Source organism: Phaenicophaeus curvirostris, chromosome 4, assembly GCF_032191515.1.
Source record: "Phaenicophaeus curvirostris isolate KB17595 chromosome 4, BPBGC_Pcur_1.0, whole genome shotgun sequence".
Lineage (NCBI taxonomy): Eukaryota > Metazoa > Chordata > Aves > Cuculiformes > Cuculidae > Phaenicophaeus > Phaenicophaeus curvirostris.
Genome location: NC_091395.1, coordinates 66,823,426 through 66,841,215, shown reverse-complemented (window position 1 = coordinate 66,841,215; position 17,790 = coordinate 66,823,426). Strand labels below are relative to the sequence as shown.

Below are 17,790 nucleotides of genomic sequence, written 5' to 3'. Positions count from 1 at the left end.
GTGATGTTATCCCTTTACTGAATGTTGAAGGGAAACACATCTGATTCCCATTTATACTTAGTGTATTAACATATGAGAGGTCTCTCCATCTTGACTGATCATTGGAAAGGTAATTTTGAAGCTAAAATTTTTTAACAATTCAATCATTTTGAAATAAGCAATCCAATCTTAGAATAAGCATACCACATTAAAAAAGAATGTCATTACGTATGTAATTTGCCTAAGATGCTTGATATATTTTCCTGTTATTATTATTCTTCAGGTAGGAAAAAAGCCATCTTTTGAATTATAGCACAGCACCTTTATAATTACTTGCCTTGATGTTTGCTCTCTAGACTCTTACTAAGTAAATTGCAATAAAAATTGATGCAAGTACTACAGTAGAATTGAAAGAATAAGGTCATATATCACCTGTTCCACATGACACTTTGTGATGCCAATTTATACTATTATCCACAGCCCAATAAATGCAATTTCTAATTTACATCACAAGATGGCAGCAAATTTTTAATTCACTTAATATTTTACTACCCTAGGTAAAGTTAATCTCTTGAAATTGTGATTTTCTCACAAAATGACAGCAACCTTTCTTTAATTGTCAAATCTAAGTGGTATTTCCAGAGATGTCAGTGTTTCAGAAGTATGCAGTTAGAACATCTACAGAATTGCATTTCTATCTTAAAATCAATTTAAAAAGCAATTATTTTGGACTTTAAGGATAAGTAGCTCACAGTGTAATAGTTACTAAATCCCATTAAAGATGTTTTATGTAAAACAACAGTTTTTACCTATAGTCTTGATTTCTTGAAGAAAAAATGTGACAAAGCATTTTTTGAGATTCAGGCAGAGGCTCTCAAGACTTGTTCGTGGAGATTCTTTCCTCTATAAGTAATTCTGATTTGTTTGTAAAGTTTGCAGGCCTGAACTTTGAAAGTTATGAAATGAAAAACTTGGCTGAGCTACTTTAGCAGATCTTTTCTTCTGTGCTGGTCAATACTAGAAGTTAAAACTGTTTGATCCACTTGACCTGTTTTATCCCAGGTGTTAATTGTCATTATTTGTTGGTCTTGCAGAGCATGCTTTTATTGTAGTGGTATATCTGACATAGTTTAAAACACTTGACTTTTTGTCTTCACTTGCAGTTTCACAATCCCAGGCTGTGCATAGCCAACTGGAGAAGCCATCAAGTACTGCAATTCTCTGCAATAACTGTGGGAACCCATGCAAAGGAGAAGTTTTGAGAGTTCAGAACAAGTATTTCCATATTAAGTGCTTTGTTTGCAAAGGTAAGTGTTTGCAGCAGCTGCTCCTATGAGCAGGGCCTTAGCACTGCATGTGTGTGTGAATGTCCTGAAAACTTCACAAACATATTTTACAATGCAGTCCATGCATTAAAGGATTTACTGTAAACTCTGTGACTGTTTACTGTAAGATTATAAACATCCTAAAACCTAAAAGTGGAGTATGATTTGAATGGATGTAAACCCGTGGAATTTACCATACAGTTGAGACCTGAAAAAAAACAGGTTGGAAGGACTGGTAGTGAAAGAGGGTGCAGGTTTAGGAGAGAATTAACAAAGAAACTCAGAGGGTACCCCCCTCCCAGCCTTCCAATGCACACCACGGTATAGGCCATGGCCATGTCTGTTCAGACTCTCTTGTGTTGCACTGTGATGTTTGAACCCCCAGTGTGAGACTCTGTGCTTTTCCGTTTCTGGGAGTAAACAACTTGGTTTGTTCCATGCTAGTGCCTGGCTGTGATCTAGTATTGATACATGGTGAATGCTGGTCAAGGAAACAATGGCTAGGACACTCCTTCTATAGGTGCTTGGTTGTCTGAAAGATTATTGGGAAGTTGCAGAGATCTAATTTGTTTAGAATGTACAAACAAGTAAATGCTAACTGATGTTTACTGGACAACCTGCTTACTTCATTATTAAGCAGTATGTCAAATGACATTTATTAATCCCTGTAGCACAGCCTAGAAACATGAGCATGGCTCCAGTCTCAGCTGTGTTAATGTGACTATTTCTATTTCTATTTATAGGAAACTATCAGAAAGAAAACTGTTATTATCTGTCAGCTACACTGATATTTTTATGAATCCCATGGGATTAAGTATGTAGTATTCAGTACCTGAGTCGATCTTTGATGAGTTAGATAGACAGGATTAAATGTTCACCTCCATAATTGTGTTCTTTGGAAAATTGCACAGCAAGAAAAATAAGCATAGTGCGAAAATATTTTGGTCATCTATTCAGAACCAGAATGGTATTTAAAGCAGAACATAGCCTGCACATATATCTTTCAAACTCTTTCAAAGCCACTTGCTTTTATGGCAAATTTTATTATCAAATTAGTTTTTCAGAACTAACTCAGGAAGAAAGCAACTAATTTATTGTTCAGGAGCCTTGTCTCCTGCATGAAGTCTCAGTAATATAGCTATTTGATCTATATACTTATCTTGATGAAATCCAAGCCTCCTTTTGTACTGATCTGCTATGAGAAAACATTGACAGGTACTACGGAAGGAACCAGACACAGCTGTGTATTCACCTTTTCATTTCATAGGGGATCTCCTTTTAGAGTTTGCCAGGCCACTGGCAATTGCAGCAAGTGGATTCTGAAACTATTCACTGATCTCAAATTCAGGCAGTTTGGAGGCTTTTTTCCCACCCCCATGCAGAAGATGATGATTAATGTGCTGTAGAAGCTGTATTACCCCTACTTGTTTATAAGAGAAAAGAAGTAGTTTGTTTGCTTCTGGTAAATCTTGAATGAGAAAAAAAAATCACTACATTAACAAGGAAGAAGCAGGGTAGCACCTATCAGCCACCCTTCAGACTCAGCTAGCACAGAAGGTAGTGTCATAGACGCATGGTTAAAGTGCTTCTTGGTGTCAGGGCTCTTGGAGTACTTCTGTTCCTCCTTAATAATCATTTTGCCAAGTGTTAAGTTTGTACACATGGTTGGGTTTTGGTTTTTTTCCCTCATGGCCAGCTGACCACTTACCTCCTTTCAGCCTTGAAGGAGAAGTTCATGCCATGACCCCTTTTCTCAACCCCATTTCTTGTCATGCTTCTGGACTGTTGTGCATGGGCATGGTGATGACCCTGGGAATATATTTGTTACAGTTGACTCTTCCCTGTGGTGCATTTATTTTGATGGTACTCAATGATGCAGTTTACCCCCTCTCATCTCATCTGCCAAAGATAGCACCTTGAAAGAAGCAGTGTGCCCAGTGTCCAGCGCAGCCGCAGGATGGTCCCAGGACAGATAATGCCATGTGTGGGCTGGCTGCACTGCTTTGCTAAGCTGCGTGCCAGCTTAGGTTTACTGCCTCTGTATTAAACCACCTCATAGCCTTCATCAGAAAACCTTAGATACTTCTAAAGCTGCAGAAAATTATGTTCTTTCTTACAGTATTCACAGTTGTAGGGTGATGGAGACTACAAATTGAGAAAGAGCCCATGGAGAAGAATGACGAATGGCCATGTCTTGAGAGGTTATCTAGAGGCGTTTGAGGTCTGAATGACTTGATCAGTGGCAGATGATATTACACTGGAAGGTGTCCCACTTCCCTTTTTGAGTATGTGTGAAATGTGAAACTGTTTCATTATTAGTGTTGGATAAATTGTTATGTTTCAGGGGGCAGAGACCTTTAATTGTTTCTTTTTTTTCATGGTAGAAAAGTAGTTTTGTGAACTGCCATACTGCCATCTAATTATTCCTGTGGGGGCTGTGAGTTTCAGAATGAAAACAGCAAGTATGTAGGTACCTTTTGTATTTAAATTAAATTATATAACTAAGGTTAGCACAAATCCCCTCATTCCCATCCAGTTCTTCCTGCATTCCCCAGATAATGATTCTAAAGAATCATAAGAAAACTTTAAAAAAATCAAATAATTCTTATTATTATTCAAGATTGAGATACACATCCAGATTAAAAATTTTAATATCGGTACAATGAGAATCTGCTAGTTTTGCTCAGTATCAAAGTTTAGTAGGCCTTATGGAGGTAAACAGACATTACAAATAAAGTTTATGGTCATAACTATTCTTAAATATTGTTTCTTGTTAAAGTGCACATCTAGTAAAAGGTTGTAAGTAACATGCCATCTAGTCTCACTTCAAATTTTTAGCCAGTCTTTAAAATATCTCCCATTTTAATCAGGTTTAATAAAAATGCAGTTATAATACTTAGAAGTGGTTGCATTTTGATAAGGCAAGCATTTTAGTCATTCGACTTCAAGGGATTTGATTCCCATGTTTGCAAAATTTTCCTTTTATTTCTTAACTCTGTAATGAAAACACTAAGGAAAATAACAAAAGGTGATAATATATTGATGACTCAGAATATCAAATTAAAAAAAATGTGTTGTCTAGTTCATTCTGAGGGTGTCAGGGTCAGGCCTGCTGCTCATACGGGGTACAGTATTAAGCAAATACTCACTTGGAGCTTGATTACAACAGAGTAATTTAGCGAGCCAGTAGAGAGACAGATTAATGTAGGATTGTAGATAGGAGAGACATGTAGGTTATGCAATTATATTATGCCTCTTTGATCTTCCATAAAGTTAGAAAAGACCTTGCTTTTTAAGGCATGTTTGTCAAGTATTTATTTTTCTGTGATGTGACTGCATCCTGGCATTTCCAAAGTATTGTTAAGCTATGTCAAATACAGTGGTTAGGAAATAATAGAAGTGTGACTCAAAGCCCCATGTTTCTAGGGAATCTGAATAATTTGATTACTATAGCTTGCTATAAAATCAAAGCCTAAACTTTACAATATTTTATATAGTCAGTCTAGCAAACCAAATAATGGACAATCCATAGTATTTTTACAAATCTGTGTGCATGCAAAAATTCTGCAGCCTCCACCCTAGTTAAATGGGAAAAATCCACACAATCCTGTAAAAGCCTGTTCTTTGTGCAAGATTAGTCATACATAAGAAAAACCATAACTCATATCTTTGTCCTTTACTGGTTTGGTCTTGATTAAATGAAATAAGCGTGCAATCTGAGGCTCAGATGCAAAAATGTGACCATTGCACTATAGCAGCTTCACTGTGTATGCGACTGTCTTGCTTTATTCCTAATCATAATTCCCTGGATTGCTGCCTTGCTCTGATGCAGCATGTGCCGTCTTCCATGCTGGCATAGGCAGCAGTTTCAAGTATGCTTTTTCCCTGTTAATTTTCATCTATTTGTTTAATTAACTCGTTGGAACGTGTCACATCTTCAGCTGGAGCTGGGTATATGATTCTGTGGGTCATTTGTTTTGATTCTTGTGGCACTACAGTTTCCTAGGAATTGTGGAAAAGCCCAGGCCTGGATATGTCACTTTTATACCATTTTTTCAGTAGAACATATGACAACCCAGAGTTATATCATTTATTGTGAAGCCATAAGGAAGGGCTAACACAGAATATTCAGTGAAAATCTTAAAAAAGCATCAAGTAACTTGGCATTAGAATTGATTTGGTTTTAAGATCGAATGCATCTGCTAGGATATAAATACATAAGAACTGTGCTGTGTGATCTGAGGGACTCGCATTTGAACATAGCTAAGGGGTTTCATGTTTCAGATTGGGAGTCATTTACGGGAAGCTCACTACTAACATTTCTGAGTCACAACTTCTGGCAAAGCAGTAGTGATTGGTGGCATGTATGGTATCCTAGGCAGTGGAGGTGCAGCGTAATGGGTCTTGCTCATCAGGCACTCTCAGCAACATGCCTGTCACCTCCCAAGTACTCTAGGAGTTTACAGTCCCAGGTCATACTAACTCAGTATAATAGGAAAAAACTACACTTGCGATATAATACTCAGAGTCTGGCTTGCACAGTATGGTGGATTTAGGGCTGACTTACCAATGTCTTGTTAGTTCAATATTTTATTTCACTGAAATATGATAATGATGATAATGGTGATAATAACTTTTATTATCTTTTAACTTTTGCCTGTTGAAAAGTAATATAATGCAGTGGCCAGTGGTTCTGTCTTGTGGGTTTGAGATTTTTAGACTTAAACCTTAAAAATCATTTATCACTGACTTTCTAAAAACAACTCAGTAATTAAAGTGTGGAAAAAAATGTGGTCAGTTAGTGAACTTTCACAATCATAAAACAACTGTTAAATTTTCTTTTGTTTTAATCACATTCTTGTTGCAACCTTTCTTTGCATTCATGAAGAGCTTTCTGCAACCTGTTATGTCTTGGCCATATACTAGTCACATCAGCACTCTAGCAAAACTTTTATTTCATAACATATTTAGATTCATCTAGAGTCTGATGTACTTTTAAAAAGTGTCTCTCATTAATTTATATGTCAATAAAGTCTGGTGAAAGGAACAGGGTTATGGGTACTGGAAAAGTAATATCTTCCTATAATTTCAAAAAAAGGTTATCTAACTATCCAATGCATGAAGCCAAGCTTCCATTAATTCTGATTTCCAATTTGTTTATCTCATTGAAAGATGCAAAGTTTGTGGAGTTTTAGCTTTTTAGGGCGTAGTAAATCTAGACATGCTTTACATGCTTGCTCTATATTCTTTATACCCATGATATTATATAGTAGCCCTGCTTTACTTTCTTACTCATAGGCAAATGGAGGTTTTTTTAATCTATTTGTTGCCTTAGTTTTCTCCTTATTTATCCCCTTCTAATCCAAAGTTATGATGGAAAGTCAAGGGACTGTTAAAAACATGGATAGGATTTTCAAAGAAGTAATTGCTGAAATTTCTGGGGAATGATTCAAACTACAGATATAGCCATGTGCAGAAGATGTTTGCATTGCTGAGGGCTGGTTCCTCACCAAGAAGAGCTGCCTGGGAGAGCTATTTAACCATGCTGGAAAATCTGATGTAGATTTAGGCAAAGACATCAAATAAGTGGAGAGGAGTAAAACTCACCCTGATTGAAATCAAAGTGGAACTTGGACAAAACTGAAGGCATTTAAAATTTATGCCTGATGTTCTTTATCTAAAGTTTTGGGTAGAACCAAAAACTTTGCAGGCAGTAAAGTTATTATTCAGATAAGGAAGTTTTGAGTGTACATAATTTCAGCTCACATTAGATAGTGTCACCCCCATGAAGAGCATGTAATTGTTTTGAGTTACTCAAGTCCTCTTCTTAGGGTAAAGTTTTTCACTGCACAGAAAATATCAGTGCAAGGTTGCTTTTGTGAAAGGGGGACATTATTTCTGTATCGTACTTTTTCACATGGTGATACAGCAGGAATACAGCCTGCACACTAGAGTAGTTACTAGGCGATTCAGTGTGCTAAGGTGATGTGAAGCTTGCATGGAAACCCAGAGAGAGTTGTTGCATAAAATTAATCACTACCATAGTGGTGTTATTCCACCTCCTGCTATCTGCGACTCATTAACACAAGACCATCTGCCATATCAGTGCATAGTCAGAGCAAGCACTTAATTTGCAAACCTGTAACTGGCACTCAAAGCATCATTATGAAAAATCAGAAAATATTTAATGTTTTTGCTTTACATGTGGTTTTTTTTTAAGAAAAAATGCAAATTTTTAATTAATTTGGCAAGTGACAGCAGTATTTTATCATAAACACTTAAGATGTTATTAGGTTGAAAATGGATTAAGGCGTGTTGCTCTGTTTCCTAAATCTCTTTAGCATGCCTGTAAATTTTAAATAACCAGATTGATTCCTTAAAATACTAAATGAATACAAACCAGGCAACTTTTACAGTTTTCCTGGAGGTCGTTTCAGTTGGTTGGAACAACCACATACATAGTTCTGTGAATATCTCTCTCACCCTTAGCGCTATAGGAGAGCTTTTATAGGATAGTAATACTGTTTTTAAGCTAGTGGGAAATTCTACTTTCTAGAAGGAAAATAGAAAATGGAAATGCAGTTTCTAATGCAAAAGTTATTAGGTGTGTAGTTTTCACAAATTATAGAAGTTAAGCTACATAGTGCACAGGAAGGTCCCCAAACTCTCCTTCATTTTCATTAGTACACCTAAGCCATTAATATCTTGTCAGTCTCATAAGAACATTCTGAATCTGTGAGGGTTTTCCTGCAGTGGGATCTGTGCTCCCCAAATTAATTTATGGGCGTCACAGCCAGATTAGCCTGAGAGCTTGTGTGGATGTGCAGTATGCTGCATCCCTTATAGCTTTATCAGTGTTACACATGCATGGTGAAGTGTTGTGAGATACAACCCACAGTTCTCTGTATCTTACCTACTTCATGGAGTTGTTGCAGTTTTCCTCTGGCAGAACTGTCTGCCGTCACTCAGTTCCTGGTTGGGAGGTGGGGAAAGGACCAGCAGGTCTGCCCCATACTTTTCTGGTGCTGCATACTCCTATTTTTGTTTACCCCAGACTGTTACAACATGAGGTGAGATTCCTGCCCTTGAGATTATAGCTCATATTTCAGATATTATATCTAAAATGCTGCCAGTGACTGAGGGTCTTGAGTATTGCTGATTTCATGATGTCTTCTTGGAAAGATTTAGATATGATTTCTTCAGCCTAGGAAGAGTGATAGAACTATGTAGATTATATACCATTGCAAGATTCCTTCTATTTTACTGCTTCCTCACCTATAGACAGAAATTGCAACTGTGAATTGATGAAGAGGGCAAGTGAGATAATCCCATGCGGACTTTGCATGGTCAGAAAACTTTTACCTGGATAAGACCTCCCCACAAAACCTGTGTGTAAAGCTTACCTAGCCTCATCTGCACCAGAGCACACAACAGAAATAATATCACAGTGACAGTTATCTTCTGGAAACAGGCTTAGACTGCTTAAAATTAATTGTAGGTTAGTTTGAAGTTAAGTCAAAGCTGTAGCAGTGGAATTTTGCTAGGTGGTTGTCATTGCTTCTCGCAGGCATAGTGGCCAGGGGAAATGCTCCAGGTATAATCACGGGCTTTTGGAGAATGGGCTTCTAGACTGCATCAGTGGTATATGAAGATGTGCAATTTAGCTGCTGAAAGAGCATTATCTCAACAATTTAATACATGTCATTCTTAGGATCGTAGTCAGCCACCAGCATCCATCTCAGATATGGAGGAAAATGCCAGAAATGGACAAAAAGCTGCAGTGCTGAGGAGGAAAGTTAGCTCTGAGCAACCAGAGGTCTTTTTCTTGTTTTCTGCGTAACAACATTATGAATGGAACTTTCTTCCTTCTTTCAGGGTCTCTGCCTCTCTGTCCTATGTTGCATTCATGCTTGGTTGCATACATCAGGCAACAAATGGAAGAAAAAAAAGAATAGATGCATACATGCAGTTGCAGGCTGATAAGCAAAATGTGTGATTAATTTGGCAAGCTGAAAGCAAAACAGCACTGTTTGGATGACAGGATGCTCAGTACATTTTACCATTACAGCCTACTGTAGTGGACAGCTGCACAGCGAGTGCAGCATCCTCCAAGCTGATTTTCAGGCCCAGCACAGAGCTGAAAAATTAATATACTTCCAGTAGGCTCATTTGCCAGCACAGAAAATAAACATGCAGTTTATATTCCTACAGTGCAAATGGAGTAACAATGACATACAATAGTGGTCTAGCAACATGCTTAAAATGCATTAATTAATTACTATTACTGCTATTTATTTTTATAAGCTGTAGGCAATAAAGGATTATAGAGTTAGATTGACCGTGAAATCGCAGAGCATAACTAACAGTGCTCCAGGTGCTGTTACAAATGTGGGGCTGAGGGAAATAGTAGCCTGTTTCTAAGCAAGTAGAGGAACCCCTCAGATCTATGTGAACTATTTTAGTGTCCAGTAACTGCGCACTATCTTAAGGAGTGGAATTACTGAGTTGTCAGGGTAGCTGTCCTGAGGTACTGTCCTCAGATATGGTGCAGATATCTTCAAGTCCCACAGCACATCCAGGCACTGGCTTGCTGTGAAATACTGTAAGAGGAGACAAATGTTTATTCACAGTTAAAAAATTACTCCTAAAGCTCATAACTGGTCAGGATAGGACATTGCCTTGGTATGTGGGGTAACAGCAAGACAAGCAGCTGAGTTACTCACTGTTAGTCTCTTCATTATCATAAGTGCTATGTTTGCAGTGCTTTTCTTGGTTCGCTAAGATGAACTTCAGTAACAGTTGGTAACTGTTTCTAGGTTTTAAATAACCAGATATGCGTTTTGGATGACAAGTGTTGGGTAGGAGTGGATCTGTGACATAACGCTGATTTCCTATCCTAGGAGAGTAAGAGCCGTGATTCTGTGATTCTGTTTTACAACATAACTAATGTTTTTGCATGAAAAACCTGTTTTACTTGGCACATGCAAGATTGCTTCAACGAAAGTCTTCACAGATTATGTTTTTGGTGACATGAAAGTGTCTGTCTTTGTAAAACTAATATTCAAGAAAATTATAGTCCTCTGCCATAAAAATGTTCTTGCCCTAAACTGAATCAGTAATGATACTGACGTACATCAGGGAATTTAATAACCATGCTAAGTGGAAGAGGTTATCAGGTCTTTGAAGAAGAATAAGCATGCTGACCACTAGTCTCAATTCAATTTGTCATGAATCTAATTGGTTCCAAACAAATTTATGCTATAAACTATGTATATGTCAGTTGATTTCTACTGTTCTATTACTCAGAAATTAATACTGTCAGTGAAAAAAAGCTTCTTTCCTTATTTCCCATGCATGTTGTTCTGTAACCAGATAACTCAAGGACCAGAAATTCCATGCAGTATCAGGGAACAGTTGAAAAAAACTTTTCAGGTATTTGTTATACTGTGATGTTTTCAAAGTACTGATGTTATGGAGGATGACTGATGCATCTGCTTAATTAAGCAGAAGCATTAAACAGAAGAACTATGGGTTTGAATGTTGATATTTATATTTTATGGATAGTACTGGTTTTAAGGCACCCAAAACCTAAGAAACTTAAATAGTTTTTTTTTTTCTTAATTTCATCCAAGCTTGCCTCACATTTGGTGCTTTTTATGGTTCTGTGATCTCTCTCCCATTATCCTTTAAAATATAGTGTCTTTAGGCTAATGTTTTAAGCATATCTCATAATCCCTTTTTAAGATTGCGGAGACTTCATTCTGAAGCTATAGAAATCTAAAGCCTTTTTCTCCATTTTTTTCATTCTTACTGGGATGATGTTCTACAGCCCCTTTCCTGTGATGGTTAGAAACATTTCCATTAATTTGCAGCCTTATTTATTCAAGGCCAGGGTTCTCTCACTTATTCTTGTGACAATGTTCTCGTTTTATTTAAATAGCTCTTCATCTTTTCTTTAACTCACTCTGTTTAAACCTCAGATGTATGTTGAGGTATTAGTTGTTTCCTAAGGTTGGTGGGTTTTTTGTTAGGCTAAACATGCCAAGTTCTGCTTGTCTTTTAAGACAGGCTTTCATTTTGTAGGTCAGCCTGACTGCCTTGTTCTGCTGTGAAACAGTCTTTTGTGGAAATAGCTGAGCAAGTTATACCCAGGGCACTAAATGAGGGCCTAATAGGTTGACTGTCTTTAGTACTAGCTACATCTGTGGGACCTGCTTTAACCCATTGCATCCTTTCTTATTACTTCAAAACATTATGGACTTGTAGCTGTCCAGTGATTGCCAATATTTGAAAATCTTTCCTTCTGCCACTCAGAAAGGTTTTGGGGTTTTTTTGTTGCTGTTAAATGGAGGATGTTTCACCTTGTGCATTTAAATTAAATCTCTTCTGCGTGTCTCAAGGTGTCAAGCTTCCCTTATATCTAGATACCTCTGTGCACTGATAGTGCCTATGGACTTTGCACCCTTAGCAAGTTTGTGGACGACACTAAGCTGGGTGGAAGTGTTGATCTGCTGGAGGGTAGGGAGGCTCTGCAAAGGGATCTGAACAGGCTGGACCGCTGGGCTGAGTCCAATGGCATGAGGTTTAACAAGGCCAAATGCCGGGTCCTGCACTTGGGGCACAACAACCCTGTGCAGCTACAGACTAGGAGAAGTCTGTCTAGAAAGCTGCCTGGAGGAGAGGGACCTGGGGGTGTTGGTTGACAACCTACTGAACATGAGCCAGCAGTGGCCCAGGTGGCCAAGAAGGCTAATGGCATCTTGGCTTCTATCAGAAACGGCGTGACCAGCAGGTCCAGGGAGGTTATTCTCCCTCTGTACTCAGCACTGGTGAGACCGCTCCTCAAATCCTGTGTTCAGTTCTGGGCCCCTCACCACAAGAAGGATGTTGAGGCTCTGGAGCGAGTCCAGAGAAGAGCAATGAAGCTGGTGAAGGGGCTGGAGAACAGGCCTTATGAGGAGCGGCTGAGAGAGCTGGGGTTGTTTAGCCTGGAGAAGAGGAGGCTGAGGGGAAACCTCATTGCTCTCTACAACTACCTGAAAGGAGGTTGTAGAGAGGAGGGTGCTGGCCTCTTCTCCCAAGTGACGGGGGACAGGACAAGAGGGAATGGCCTCAAGCTCCGCCAGGGGAGATTTAGGCTGGACATTAGGAAAAAATTTTTGACAGAAAGGGTCATTGTGCACTGGAACAGGCTGCCCAGGGAGGTGGTTGATTCACCTTCCCTGGAGGTGTTTAAGGCACGTGTGGACGAGGCATGGAGGGGCATGGTTTAGTGTTTGATAGGAATGGTTGGACTCAATGATTCGGTGGGTCTCTTCCAACCTGGTTATTCTATGATTCTATGATTCTATGACTTTGGGTCATTAGCTCACTTTGTTGCCATGGGTCTGCTTTGTTGTAGCAAGAACATTATTCCTGTTGGCATTTCCCCTAGTTATTAATAAGCTGTACTAATAGCCTTCCTCGGGGCTGTGCTTCCCCCTTCTTCATAAACCAGTGTCATCTTCCTGTTGGCCAATGATCTAATTAAAGTCTTATCCTGTTATTTTTTCTTTCTATCTATTGTGCTAGAGCTACAGGTAGGTGAGATTTACAGCAATTTGTTTATCTAGAAAGTCATATATCTTGAAATAGTTTTTTTACAGGAATGAAATCATTGACTTGTGGAGTCAATTGTGGAGCAAGTATGTTAGTAAGTTTGTTTTCCTTCTCACTGTCCACTTCAATTCTTGCATTTCTTGTTGGAATATCGCCATAGCGTGGTGTGTAGTGAGAGCCACTAGAAGAAACCATTACTTTGGCATGCAGTTCATTTGCAGTGTACCTGTTATGACTGTCAGGCCGCTAAGATTAATTAGAAAGTACTGTGGTAGGTATGAGAACAACTTAGGTAGAAATAAATTCTTTATTGCTTAAGATAATTTGTGGATACGCTATCAACTCCTCATCGTCCCCTGATTATGGATGCCAAGCTTCATGTCCCTCTTGGATGGCACAGATGAAAATGCCTAGGTTGGTGCCTGCCCTGTCACTCAAAGTGGTTCTTGGTGGCTTTGTTCAGGTGCACTGCAGTAAGATGTGGCACTGCTGACATAAAGAAATATTATATAGGGACATAACCCTTCCCTGCTCTGTTCAGAAAGCCAATTATGTCCTTTAAGTTTTTTCTCTTGTGATCCACTCTGCAAGTTTAAGCACTATATGATATGATTTAGAACTGCTCTAGTGCATTCTTAGTATCAGCTCAGCATGCTGTTCAGCATCATCTTAAATCAGTAGTTGATTTTTGCTTCTATCACACCAGTGTGCACCTCGGTGAAATATATTGTCTGAAAGAAGCTCGTAATATTCAGCAAGTCATGCCATATTTTTGAGAAGTCTGTTCAAATAGCACATCCCTAGTAAAAGAGCAAGGGTGAAGAAAATGTTGAAGCAAATGTGTTAAGCCTGTGAGATAAAGCACAGGAATAGTGTATTGCAAGATCAGTCATCTAATCCATAGTTGTTGTCCATGACAAGTGCAATACAATTGAAATTATTTTGACTTATAAGAAAGGTTAATTAACTTATGATTCTTCAGTTCTTGGTGATATACTAATGCAGTTTCAGCGTGATTGTTGGTTTCTGTCACTTTGTGGCTGGGGGCCATCTCCAGGGAGAAAGGTCAGAACAAAAATGTCCACTGAGGGTTTAAAGAGACCCTTGAGCCCAGGCCTGCCCAGGCTTCCTGTGGTGTAGTCTCTGCCTGCTAAGAAAGATGATAAAAAAAGACGGATGATTGGATCTGTTTTTGAATGAATGCGACAGGATCTTATGCACTCTAGTGGTTTCTGTGCTCTAAGTGTTCTATTTTGAATTGAACATGCCTACTGGAGACTTGTTTCTGATAATTTAGATGTAAGATGATTGATTCTGGCACTGCCAAGAGGCTTTGATGTGAGTTGGCAGTGAGTTTAAAAACCAAAGTGCTTGTGGATTCTCAGGTACCTAAGCAGAAATCTCAGTCACGAACTTTAGACATTTAGGTGCCTCGGCTGTTTTGGGACCAAGGTACTGAGCAGCTCTGCAGTTTTTTGTATGTGTGATTCAAATACAATGCACAACATTCCCACTATTCTTCTGTACACTGCATGCAAGTAGTGACACTGCCACGGTGTTCTGTTCAGCCTCGTTTGACTGAAAGCACACTTTGCTGCTGGGAGCACTTCACTACGTGCACATCCCCAGGAGCAGATATATGTAGTAGCAACTATGATGCTATGACTTGGACTAAAATTGTAGTCCGCACAGCAACAGAATCACCATTTTTAATTCCAGTTTTCCTTAGAAATCAATTCAAGTCTGTTTTCAAAGGTCTTGGTCAATGTGGCTGATTATCATCTTCTGCATCTCTGTTTACTTCTGTATAACTTCAGCCAGACTGTTGTATCTCTCCTTTCCCATCTTGCCTGTTCTCAAAATACCAGCCTAGCTCCATCCCTGGTGCAATGGAAAAAGCCCCTGAAAAGTCTCACAAGCCTTTGGTTAATCAACTTTAACCCTTTCCTACAGATTTAGCTTAAAAACTATAAATTGACATATAGAATCAAAACCTCTACTTTTGCTAGGAGCAGACAGTTCTGGAGATCCCTCATGCTTGGTGAGTGGTGTTTATCAGGTAAAAGTAAGGTCTCATTTAAAAAAAAAGAATCTTGTAAGCTTGTGGAAGTTTACAGCAGTTGCCATTTTTGTCAGAGCCTGCATTCAGTTTTGAAGGTTCATATCTTTTATGCATTTCCTTTAACCTATTAAATGTGGCAGGTGTTGTATATGGTAGCCCTGAACTTAACTCCTAAAGACTTAACTCTGTACAGCCTCTGTCCTGAGGTTAATATTTTTACGTGAAATAAATCCAAATATTAGTGTACAAAATACATCACTGATGTAATTTATTATAAAAATAGTGGTTTTCAGATGTGCAACTGTTCTGTGATCATAAGCCTTTATATTGAAGTGCTTAAATACTTCTCTAGGCACTGTACTATCATACATGAAAAATCAGCATCGTCTTAGAGAGTTTTCCATTCTTCTGAGTCTGTCTTTTCTCTTCCTGCAGCTTGTGGATGTGACCTGGCTCAAGGAGGATTTTTTGTAAGACAGGGAGACTACATCTGTACTTTGGACTACCAGAGACTCTATGGCACGCGGTGCTTCAGTTGCGATGAATTCATTGAAGGAGAAGTGGTCTCAGCACTGGGCAAAACCTATCATCCAGACTGTTTTGTGTGTGCCGTCTGCAGGTATGTTTTTTACGTGAAGTTGTGTTTCATTTGAAAACTGCATTTTGAAAGATGAATGCCGCTTACAGCCTATCGAAGGGGAAAAAAAAAATCTGTTTTCAATTATCCTCTCCCTAAAAAGTAGCAGAATTTATAACAAAAAAACCCAAAAAACCAAACCGACAAATTCTGAGTGCCTCTTCTGGTTTCAAATACTTTTTCTGTTTTATGGTATCTTATGTGCGAAGGTTTCAAAGTACTTGCGAAACAACCACCACTGCCTCTACTGTCAGAGCTTTAGCCCCAAATGTCATATTATTTCTCTGATCTCTGCCATTTTGTCTTTTGTTGACTGATGTTACCAAGGATTCAAATGCGACTGAGACTTCAGCAAGCCAGGTACATACCAAATTAATAGATTTAAACCAAAATTTCACAGTGCTGCTTCCCAGAAACTCCAGTAGTCAATTAAAATAGGATAGAAATGACCTGGACTTACAAACAGTTATGTATGTGTTGGATTTCACAGAGGGTCTCTAGCAGCTCTGGAGGTGACAAATGACACAACATAGAAGATTACATCCCACTCCTAACAGCCTCGTGGAGTTCAGTGGGATCATTTCCCATGTTGGTACATGTGTTGTTGCGACTCAGGGAATGTCTGCAGGCTTGTCAGTACAAGCTATTGATGTCCATTTGACCTGCATCTTAGTCCTCTTCTACGGAAGCAGCACAAACAAATCTGGTGAGGAGTCAGGAAGAAACTCTTAAATCCAAGAGAGCTCCATTCAGGAAATGCTCTGTTATAGCAGTTTGGAGTAAATGGAAATGCTGTAATAACTTTTCTGGCTAAACTTGAGCCTTTAGCTGTACAAGAAAAGTAACCCCACTTTCAAAGGGAAAGCACGACAGGGCACTGATGCATGACGCTGTAGGTGCTGTATGTACTGATGTCACATTCAGGTGACTGTGCAGTCCAAACCCAGCACGTCCGTGTCACTGTGGCCGTCTGCCAGCCAAATCTGCCCAGCTTATAGATCTGCCAAGCTGAGATGTCTTCTTGTGGTGATGCAGAAGCAGGACTTCAAATTCCAGAACAGCCGTGGTTAATGGCAGGATCTTGTTTTAATATATCAATTGCAGGAATAATTAAATAGCCAAGTTACAGGAAACATTCTAAGACTGAGTCTTTGTTAAATTAAATTCCGTCCAAGTTTTGCCGTGTTTAGTAGGAGGTTTTTTACTTTTGAATGCTTTAAATAAACATGATGAGTAAAGATCGCAAAAAAAAAGCCTAAAATCTTCTCTTTTTTAAGTAGGAAGAAAAATCGTTTCATTGGGTAATTGTGGATCTCACAAGTTAACTGCTGGCTACACATGCTTTCAGCCTGCAGCCTGTCAGTATTGCACATCTGTAGATAAGCACAGCTAATTGTTGGTACCTTGTTTCTTAGCCCTAGTACCTTTTGTAAAGCAAAGTGTTTCATCTTTTAACATATAACAAAGACCTGATCAACAGTGTTTTCCTGCTTAATGTGCTTGTATCCTCAGCCACACCATTAGGGTTTAGCATTCAGGCATAAAGTATTTACCTGTGTGTTACTAGCTTGGTACCTAACTTAGGTTTCAGTCAGGCTGCTAGATACATTAATACTAACCTCCTGCTGTGTTTAGTTGATCCTTCAGCTGAGACTTTGGAGCTCAGTGGTACAATTTGTCTCATCTTCCTGGAAATTCAGAATAATTTTTGTATGACTAAAGTATATATTCTCAGGTACTTCAGAATTCAGGTAAGCTGAATTGCAATACAGTGAAAATCTTGCTAGAACATGCTACAAATATCATCTGTATTGAAAAGATGCTAAAGCTTTAATAATGAAATTCCTGATACAATAGAATTTCCTATTAAAAAAAATCAGAGAACTTCCCGAACCTTCTGTATGACTGAATAGTTGGATTAAAAGCTATTTCATTGTTTCTGATCGCTGTGATCTAAAACTTCAGTAGCCAACTAATGACCTGCTGACTAGCAGGATTCAATTAGTATCTCCCAGGGTAGTTGTAACTGTGACTTGTGGTGCGTAGCAACAGAAGAATCCTGTCATCTGTTTGTAGTAAAAACACTGGACCAGGTCCTCAACTGCTTTAAATCTGCATTGCTTTGATTACCCCAGTCTTTGCAAGCCAGGCGTAATTTTTTTTTTACGGGAAGGAGTTTCTGATCTAAA

At 38.8% G+C, this 17,790-nt stretch overlaps 1 protein-coding gene across 14 annotated transcripts in view; it reads left to right on the top strand.

The window, feature by feature from the left end:
* Nucleotides 1-17,790, top strand: part of ABLIM2 (actin binding LIM protein family member 2) — a 149,865-nt gene that overhangs the window by 41,486 nt on the left and 90,589 nt on the right. For all 14 annotated transcript variants that reach the window (XM_069856392.1, XM_069856390.1, XM_069856386.1 and 11 more), the window contains exons 2-3: nucleotides 1,143-1,286; nucleotides 15,400-15,583. In XM_069856392.1, the coding sequence (XP_069712493.1) occupies nucleotides 1,143-1,286; nucleotides 15,400-15,583 (328 nt within the window). The remainder of the gene's footprint in view (nucleotides 1-1,142; nucleotides 1,287-15,399; nucleotides 15,584-17,790) is intronic.